Source organism: Podarcis gaigeae (genome assembly GCF_964106915.1).
Source record: "Podarcis gaigeae genome assembly, chromosome: 10".
NCBI classification, from domain to species: Eukaryota; Metazoa; Chordata; class Lepidosauria; order Squamata; family Lacertidae; genus Podarcis; species Podarcis gaigeae.
Genome location: NC_139686.1, coordinates 52822567 through 52833105, shown reverse-complemented (window position 1 = coordinate 52833105; position 10539 = coordinate 52822567). Strand labels below are relative to the sequence as shown.

The 10539-nt window shown below is 39.9% G+C and overlaps 1 protein-coding gene across 20 annotated transcripts in view; it reads right to left on the bottom strand.

Moving 5' to 3' along the window:
* Positions 1–10539, bottom strand: part of FOXP2 (forkhead box P2) — a 350478-nt gene that overhangs the window by 36353 nt on the left and 303586 nt on the right. For all 20 annotated transcript variants that reach the window (XR_014555348.1, XR_014555349.1, XR_014555350.1 and 17 more), the window contains 2 exons: positions 2665–2752; positions 381–464 (listed from right to left, as the gene is read on the bottom strand). Coding sequence is in view for 16 of the 20 variants with exons in the window: in XM_083699205.1 (XP_083555331.1) it covers positions 381–464; positions 2665–2752 (172 nt within the window). In the remaining 4 variants the exon portion in view is untranslated. The remainder of the gene's footprint in view (positions 1–380; positions 465–2664; positions 2753–10539) is intronic.

Below are 10539 nucleotides of genomic sequence, written 5' to 3'. Positions count from 1 at the left end.
GAGCTACCCCTCTAACTTTTCCCCTTTACTACTACTGAGTCAACTGAACTTCAAGTTTTTCAAAATAGCTTTCTTTTTAATATCTGTAAGACTATCTCAAAGAAGATATTCTTTCTAGCTTCAGCAGCAAGGCAGTGATTTGTGCACTTATAGGTGTACTTTGTTTAGTGTCACCTATGGCGCAGATTGGATAGATTTTGTAAAAGATAGCATTACTTTTAAAGAAACATACAATTTGACAAGCTATTGCATTTTACCTTCATTTTATTGCCATATTTTTCATCACACTCATTGTTTTCCAACTGTCACTAAATTGTTCATTTTCTTAGTCTGTTACATTCACGGGCCTATTTACTGTTTATAAAGCAATATGCACTTACAGGTTTTGGAGATGGCTTGGGCTCCGAGGGTCGCATGTGCAAGTGGGTCATCATTGCCTGAAGACGTTCCCGTTCTTTAGAAAGCTGTTAAAGAAAGAGTGAGATCAGAAGCATTTTAGAAATGACTAATACAGCTATTTTATTTCGTCTGCTACATCTTATCATTGGAGGCTGTTGTAGGGTAATGGTTCCTGCATATCAAATCCTTATATGTGAACAGCAATGTATGTACAAAGAAAGGCAACTTTGGCAATTCTGGGGGCCGGGGCGGGGGGGAAGCCCACCTATAGCTTTCCTCCTCGTGTTTAAAAGGTCAGGGAAAACAAATAATACTTCATCTTTTTGTCAATAAGAGAATTGAGGTCACCATTGCCTTGACAGTAACAAGTTACCAGGACCATAAATTAGGCGGCCCATAGTGTCTCTTTAAAAATCCTGTGGACACTGATAGCAATGGAGTAGTGCCAACAACTGTGAAGGGGTGAAGGGGTCCTTGTAGCACAGTGCCTGCCAGGATTGTCTGCACACTTCATCCATTCCCACTGAGGTCCAGTTAGTGCCCCCTGCAATCTGCCATCATCAATCTAATTCAATAGAGTGACAGGGACCAGGCAGTGTGAAATGCTGAACTCTGCCACTAAGCCGACATCTACACTGCACTGGGTCTCATTACAACTGATGGACCTTACTTTTCTATCAGTCACACAAAGGGGGGGGGGGGGAAGGAACTCATAATTGGTCACCCTGCAAGCAGAAACTCTGTTCGGCCTTTTGCATCACAGCGGAACCTTTATAAATGGTAAACAGCTGCTTAAGAAACTTTTCAACATGCTTCAGAAAACGTATCAGGGTTATTTACACCCCCACCCCCACACACCTTTTTTTGTTTTGTTATAAACAAAATTCTCAAATGATTTTTGTCAATTCTCAAATGATTTTTCACAGCACTCAACAGAAGAATCTTTATAGTTTCTGATTCCAAGAGCACCCAGTTATTTAAAACACAGAAATGAATAATCATGCAAGTTTTTATAAACTTCCCAAAACTATCACCACCACCATCATCAATTAATTTTTTTTAAATTCCTACCCTTTATCTGAAGATCAAAAGGCAGTTTACAATATAAAAACACAAAAAATACATACCATAACAACAAACAAAGACAAAAAAAGCATCATGCACCAAGATAAAGACGTTAAGAGCAGTATTCTAGAAAGGTTAATTTGAATACACTAAATCTCAAAGCTTAATCTTTTAAACTTGTTATTCAGCCAAATTCATAAAGATGAAGGGTTACATTTTCTGTTAGACCCAGAAAAAAGTATAAGAGAGAAACATATGCAGTAATTTCAAATGTCTCTGTGTGCATATGTATATGTATACAGAGAGAGAGAGAGAGCTCACCCTTTCCAAAGGTTTGGGATAGGTAACTAAAGCAAGCTCCCCACCAGTAAATATTCAATTTCCCACTTGGCTGTGAACTTAAAGGCGAGTCCAAGTAGCCAGGCGTTATAATGCTTCTGGCTTAGATTTCAGTGAGTCTCGTGCTAAGAGGAAGTCACTCACTGAGGGCAGCCCTTGCCCTTGCTATCTGAATGTGCCATACAGATAGCCTCATTAAGAGGATATTTTCGGTGGACCTTAGAAGTTGTATTGGAACAAATGGGAGGAGGTAAACTTACAAATTAAATTAGACGAATTACATTTAAATGTGCCACTATTTTTGGGCCTGTGCTACACAGATGAAATTATTAAACCTAATTTTGCCAGACCACCTTAAGCATATATGGCAGGAAATTGCAGACATCTGAAATTTGTCTGAAGTTTTGTCTGACGTTCCTGAAATCTAACTTCCCCCCAAAGTCATCCAAATTCTTCCTAAGTTTAGGGTACTGACTGGTCTACTGTCCAGTCCACTCAGCTCTCACCTGCCCCAAATCTTTCCTTGTTGTGCTTAAAGTTAGCAACCTTTACAGAATATATACTTTGGGTAACTTCTGAAAGAGTTTGTGCCATTTGTGCTGTGGATAGCTACTGCTCACATTTGAGAAAAATAGCACCATCGGGAGAGCCATCATGTAACAAAAGGGATAATGTGAAAAGGGATATGCTCCCAAACACTCACAGTCTGTGTATGATTGTTATAATTTATAAAATAAATTTATAAAACAATAAGTCAGAACTTATTAATAGTAAATTATGAATTCTAATTAATAATAATCAATTCAGAACAAATCATATTTCTTCAAGGAAGTCAAAGATTTCTAGAAGATTTTCCCAAACCTGTATTTCTAATTGCTGAACCACCTGCATTTGCACCCGACACTGAGCAGTGCTTCTGTCATCCAATGCATGTTCATTATTAAGGTGCCTAGTAAAAGAAGACAGAATAAAAACAACACAACATTAGGAGGCTGTTATAAATCTCCTGAACCTTACTTTTTGCCCCCAGCCCGGCCTAGTTATTAACAGAGAAAGGGAGTTTTCATTTACCAGAGAGGTAGTCATAGACAGGCTAATTCAAGCAACTCAACCTAAGAAGCAACAGACACAACAGGATTGCCCTCTCATCCAATGGCCCAAAACTGCAATGGTAACTGGGAATGACAGAAGCTGTTTCTTCTACCAAACAGCCACAAAACACCACTGGGTGGACATTAATGGAGCTTTGAGTTGTGGAAGTGTCACTAACAGCTGTGTACAAAGGCCCCTAGTTTGAATTGGGCAAATGGACATTCTGAGCTGTATCCAATGCAAGTTCTACACATTGGATTCCCATTGAAATTCATGGCCATGACTAATTTAAGTCCATTAATTTCAATGTGTCTACACTAAGTAGAACTTAAGTTAGATACAAACCTCTGTATCATCACTGGGCTATGTGACACAGATAGGAGGTTTATGAAAATGTGCAAGTGTCAAGAAAGATCTCACATTTATTTTATGTACCATGTCTTTCCTCTCACGTCTCACCTGTGAGAACTGTAGCGCTACAACATGCCTAAATAGGAATTCTACATTATTTCAACATAATCCCTCATTGGCTTCTCACACCATTATCTTCAAGCAGCCTAAAACCATGAGTTCAACTGCCGCTCTTTCCACTGCCACCATTACGGGGTAGAGTTGTATCAACTGCTAAATGGTTAGGTAACTATGCCAGGAACTGTGCAATGTCGCAAAGACATCTCTAAATGACAAAAATGATAATAATATCTACTTCAAAGTGGGGATGGATAATAATATCTACTTCAAAGTGGGGATAGACGTTGGACTCCAATGTCTGTCATCACTGACTGCTGGCTATGCTGGCTAGGACTGATGGCAGTGATGTCCAACAAAATCAGGAGGGCTACGGGTTCTCTACAACTGCCTTAATCCTCCTGAATTTGGCAAAAATGCCTATGTACATGAGTGGTGCAAAGCAATGAAAACTGAACTGTATGATGAGGCTTATTTTCTTGGGTTGCTTTTTAGAAGAAACAGATTAAAGGAAGAACAGAGACCAGTGGAGGGTTTTTTTTATACAGCAATGGAGATTGTTTTGATCTGAAATGATGGAAGAGGTCAGGTATTATACAGCAGTATATTTAGTAATTTATATTTGGCTTTCTAGGGACAAATCTTAAGCCAATAATAGTCTTGAGCACAGTGGCAACCTCTGTGGAATTGCTCACTTGACTTCCCAATAGCAAGCATTGCGGCTGGTCACTGAGAGGAAGAGAGGCAATATGGTAGGGAGCACACTGTAATGGTACTGGATTGGCTGCACCACTATGCCTGCATCACACACCCTCAATCCCTCGCCCCTCCATCTCTCAGTAAATAGCAGCAACACTCAGTATTAGGAAGCCTGGTGAGCAATGCAGCCTCCCTGACTACTGAGAGGAAGGGCCAGAGATGGCACTGAAAGAAATTAGAGAGGTAAACGTTTAATATTTACTATTATTATTAACTAACAGACAGTCTGGGAATAGAAAGGAAGGGGCTAAGAGAAGAGTGATGTTATAAGCAGAAGATGTGCATGCAAAAGGACCAGAGAGGTTGGATTAAAGAAATTTACAGCTGGGGGTAGGGCAGAGGTGAAGTACAAGTTGAGTATGAAAGGATAGTGTGAGAAGAAATTAACTGGGGTTGAGTAAAAAATACTTCCAGAGGCAGGGCTTTTTTTCAGCCGGAACTTGCTGGAACTCAGTTCTGGCACCTCTCAGGTGGGTGCCTTTGCTATTCTAAGGGAACAAGGGAGGCGTTCAGGGCAAGTTACAGAACCTATTTTTCTAGAAATTTAGCACTGGGGGTAGGAAACTAAAACAATAAAAGAAGAAGCCTTTTCCACTTAGAGCCTCTGGATCACCAAATTCTGCCTAAAATGGGGAGGCTGAGTCACAATACTTAAACAAATATCTGCTTGAGGAAAGCTGAGCTGTGGAATTAGCAATTTCCAAAGCTAAATTAGATATCTATAGAAAGTGTTGCAGTGATCGCCAGCAGATAATGTTAAACTCTGCCTCCCATGGTCAATAGAAGCATGATTTGGTCTAAACCCGGCCTGTTCATGGCCTATCAGATTGGAATCTTCGGCCCATTGGGTTAGTCTGGTTAGCAGGAAGCGAGTATAGTTGAGATTTCTCCTTGGAAAGTTGGTATTTAAAAAATCACAAGTGGCCTTGTCTGCAAACGAAAACAGACAATTTCACTTACTTGCTTTCTCAAGCTTCTGAGTAAAATCATAATTTCCTTCTAGAAGCAGGTGTAATGCTTCAAGAACAACCAGCTGTGTAAAATAGTTTATTTTTTATTTTTTATGGTTAATCATGGTCTAATGACTGATCTCGAAATTACAGTAAACAGATAGAAAGTTAATTGATGTATTAATTTGCTGTGTGACACATCACAGAAGTCTGGCCTGCACTTTACAGATATTTTTAAACTATGCCTATGATTTATTATTGTAATTAAGATCTTAGCAGTTGGAGGGTTAATGTGATACAAATCCAAATTATTCTCAGATTTCCAAATAAATATGGCAGGGTGATTTTGAATCTAATAAATATGGGCATCGGTTTTTAAATAAAAATGACTAAAACATACAGACAGATGAAACATAGGTATGAATGAGAAACTATTTCCCCCAGTATCCAATACTTTGTATGCCCATGTATGTGTGGTGCATGTTGGAGTCATAAATCTCCACTGACAAGAAATTTGACAGCTGCACTACATCCCTTAACTGACAATGTTAGCAAAGCAAGTGACAATAGAGGTAAACACAGCCACAGAAGACTTACGGTATCAAAGCAAATCTTAATATATAATGTTGTATAATGCTAAAATGCAATGTAATGCAGAGAAGCTAAATGTGCCAGTACAATTTTGCACGAACAACAAACTTTTGTAGCTTCTCTCCAGCAATCAAATACCCAGAAGCCTCTTAACAGAACCACACTAATCTGCTTGTAGCTTTGCTTGCAGTGGTCTTCAGAGAAAGCTGACTTTAAGAAGCGTAATAGGCTAAAATGGCCTTTTTATGCTGTCATCTATTTAACAAGTTGATTGAGGGCCAACATAGTCCAGTGGCTTGTAGATACAGTGCTAAGCTTGGAAAGGGCAGGCCTGGCTTCAAGTTCCCTCTCAAGCATGAAGCTCAGTGGGTGAATATGGACTTACACTTTGCCTCTCAACCTAAGCTGGGGTTTTTTGTGATGGTAAATGGAGTGGGTTATATTCTGCCTTGAGTTCATCCTGAAAAGGGAACAACTAAAGTGTAATATTCCCAATATACCTAAATATGTTTTGGCTTTATAATGAAACATAAATTTGGCTTCATATATCTAACAATCTCAACTCAGCTCTGCTCTTGTTTTCAATGTCATATAATATGTGGGATCACTTTTTCAAAAGCCCACCCCTTATTTGTGGGTGTCTGTGTGATAAGACCAGAAGTGATAAGACTGATAAGGCTATCAAGTCCTGAAGGAAGACTGGCTCTTGAGAACATACCAATGGAATCTGAGAAGAATCAAGTGGGGGTCAAGAGAAAAACAGCAGCTTTATTGGAATAGCTCTAAAGCAGCCTTCACCACTGAACTCAATGGAACCTATTTCTGAGCAGACTTTCACCCAAGACTCAGCACATTCCACTGCCTCCTCTTCCTTGCATACACACACACACACACACACACACACACACACACACACGTGCCTGGATATACCTGATTTTCAGGGAAGAGGAAGAACCTGCAGAAAGCAGCAACCCCTCTTGCACCTCAGCAGATGGGTCACCTCTCCCATCTATTGTTTTTGCTGCTGTTGTTACTATTATTAGCTAGCGGAACAGAAACAGAAACATTTCTTTCCCATGATCATCTGGTTGCACTTCCCTCGCTCTTTGGCTCTGGAGGTAGATGCATTCAGAGGACATCCTCCGCTTCAATAGTGCTGCCACTGCACTCAAATTACAGTCCTGAGCCATCAGCCAGTAACTGAATACAAGAACCGAGGCTCCACCCCAACAGGAAGTCCATGGGTGGGAATTATAAGATCAAAGAAAGAGCCCCAGCAGGCCCCTAGGTGAAGGCCAAGGACAGTGTCAGATTACAAAATAGGCAGAGCAGGCACCGATCTATGGGTCTTTTAGGGGCCCTGCAACAATGGTTCAAAATAATATTGATCTGATTTTGAAATAAAATTACAATCAAGTTTTCTTAGATGTTTCTTGAATGTTATCCCAATAGAGCACATGCACAAGAAACCTCCAGATATGAAGCTTTCTTTTGAGTTAATGTGCTCAAAAACGTAATAGGCGATAATTTGTGAGGGCCCCCCCTGAGATTTCAACTGCCTAGAGGCCTCCACAGGGTTTAATCTGGCCCTGGCCCAAACACCTTTTTGTAGCCTGAGTGAGATGGAGAGGATTAATTTGCAGCAACTCAGAAATAAACTTAGGACTCAGGCCCATGTGCTCATGCTTAGGTATATCCAGTCAATGTGCAGAATAGCTTACATGTGACCTGTGTTGGTTCTGAAGCTAGGGGGTGTCAAGCCAGAGTCAGCAACATCCTGCTAAACTTTACTTGGGAGAAACTTGTAAAACATCAATGGTGGTGTCCAGTGTGAAATATCAATGGTGATATCCACAATCAATAACAGTAGTAATTTAAGTCCATTGATTTCAGTGGGTCAACTCTGAGTATAACTTGGTTGGATATCACCTCAAGTCTGCAGATTCATTATTTTCTGGGAACAATTGGGAAATTGAGGATATTTTCTGCAGCTCATGTCTGTCTATGACAGGTTGATTCTTGTCATGAGAAGTCATCCATACAGCTAGTTACAGTATAACTGTCTACAACACATATTCCGGAATAGAGCTACAACTACAATGGGTCTATTCGGAAGTAAACAAGCTGAGGGATTCGAACCTTATTCATTTAATATGTTATTTTGCTAGATGTCAATGTTACTGAAAACCCAATGAGTCTTGCTAGATGTTTCCCCAACCGAGGGAGAACGTTGGCATGAGGTGGCTGAAGTGGAGCTATTTGCAAAAACAAGATCATAAACTTGTAAAATGTTTCTATAAATAACATCTGATAAGCACATTGCCAGATTTGAGCCACCCTCCAGAATCTTGAATCACTGGAACCTCCAGAATCTGTTTGGGAATGTCAAAGGCAACCGAAGTCACAAATGAAAGAGTGCCTCTGAGAATGTGAAGCAATAATAGCCAGCTTGCTCATGTGTTGGAATTAGGAAAAAGGTGTTTAGGTGTCTTCAGAACAGGCTAGTTCCTGCCGCCCTTTTTAAATAAACCAAGCGCTAGCTAAACAGATATCCACACACAGATCAAATTATATTTGCAGAAATATCAATTGCAAGAAGATCCACATTTGTAAGATATAGGTAACATTCTTAAGGCAAGGTAGAGAACACAAAAGATTAGTTGTGAGAATGTACTAGAGAGTAAGCAGGATGCTAGACTTTAGTAGAGAGAATCTATATTGGCGTGAAACAAAAGGAACTGGCATCAACGGAAGTTAGAGTGGATTTACTTTCAGTTAAGTTTCCAGTGGACACCTAGCCATTTCAATTAACCCCTGTGTAACTTGGTACTCTTGTCAGTCTCTCCTTAGAAGAATCCCAGGACTAAAATAGCAGAAAGCCAAAGGTTAGGGCAGAGGTACCCTGGCAGTGGTCTGTGGGGGAATTGAAACAGAACCTGTCTGAACTAAGTTCAACTCCAGGCAGTACTATTCTGAGCCTCACTTTAATGAGCACTAAAAAAAAAATCACCTAAACATATTCTAACCAGAGAGGATCACAAACTATAGTTACTTCTCTTACAACTAACCAAAGTTTGCTGGAAATCCTTTTATAGTGATTTTTCTAACAAATGTTTATAGCTTGAAACTAACTTTTCCTATGCTTAAAATCAGCATAAATAAAATTTAAAAGACTTGACTCCTCACTTTTTGAAGGAACAGTTAGAACTGTACAAAACATATTGAAATTAAAGATGGTACTTAACTGTATTCCATAATAATTATCATTTGTTTTTAACTAGGGATCGATCAACCTAATTCCAGTCAGTGTTAATTTTACATGTGTTCATCTCTAAGTCTTTTTTGTTCTGTTTCTGCAATAAGCTCCATTTTTAACATCAGCATGAAAATCTGTATTTAGATACATAATTAATATATCCAATAATATATATTTAAATATGCATTTGACCTCCATGTGTGCATTTCCAAATATGTTTCTACCCTAAGACACACATTTTAATGCATTTTGGTGCAGTATTTGAGCTGAGAAGAATTCAGGGAAGTGCAGAATCCAAAGGATTTTATGGGCCAAACCATACACTAGTCTGGGAGGTGCAAACTGGGGCACTCCACACAGAAATTTACAGAAATTAAATTCCTCAAGCATCTCAGATAGGGGGGGATTTGTTACTACAACAGACCTTTCTTTATTCATTCTTTTGGATTAAAAGTACCCTGTCTTGCATAGATACTGCATGTAGCATGCAATACTCAGAAAACTCAAGCACATGAGTCCTGAATCCTTAAAACTGTTTGAAAGATATTTGTACACACAGAGGACAGAGAAGATTAGTTGAGAGGAGACACTGGAATCTGCAGGCTAGAGTTATGTACTGACAATAGCTACATGGAGATTTGAGATACTGAGTAGCGTGTAACAAAGCAGTTCCATTAGTGTATAGACTTCTGACTGTGCAACAGGGTTGCCCCTCCCTCTCCCCACATGCCCCCTAAATGTGTTCTGGGGGTCCCTCCACACTCCAGAGCAGATCTGAAAAGTATCCATATGGGGTTTGAATTTTCAGGGAGGTGATGGCTGGGGTGGGGGTGAGACCCTTTGTCCTTGGCAAATATGGATTCCGGCTGTACGGTAACAGATAAACATATGTCACAATCATGCCCATTCCATTAAATTTAAGTTTCAATTGAAAGTGGCTACATTACATCTCTTGTCATCTTTCTTACAAGATGCACATTTCTGTTAATTAACTCCTCAGATGCAGCGTGTTAATTTTTCAGTTGCTTCTTGTGTGTCTGGTAGCTCTGATCCCTGTGTAAGCATACCTATTGGTTTATTCACATAAATAAGTAGAAGGTGAACCCCTTTAGAACATAACATTATATTCAGTAATGAGAAAGAACACCGAACTGCTGTTGTGTTTGGAAGTAGCCCGATATTAATTTCTATCTTGTTTATTGCAGACAACATAGCATCTGGTCAGAATCAAAGTTTTCCATTCTAAAAATTGACAATACTGCATTTGACAGGCCTGCTTTGGGGAATGGGAAAGTTCCAGGGGTCAGCAAACTTTTTCAGCAGGGGGCTGGTCCACTGTCCCTCAGACCTTGTGGGGGGCCAGACTACATGGGGGGGGGAATGAACGGATTCCTATGACCCACAAATAACTCAGAGATGCATTTTAAATAAACGGACACATTCTACTCATGTAAAAACACTCCGATTCCTGGACCATCAGCAGGCCGGATTTAGAAGGCGATTGGGCCGGATCCGGCCCCTGGGCCTTAGTTTGTCTACCCATGGTTCAGAGTATTCGAAATTTGTGTACAACCCTGCTAGTGGGGTGTAGGGTGGAAATATTTTGCAAGTGGCATTGTA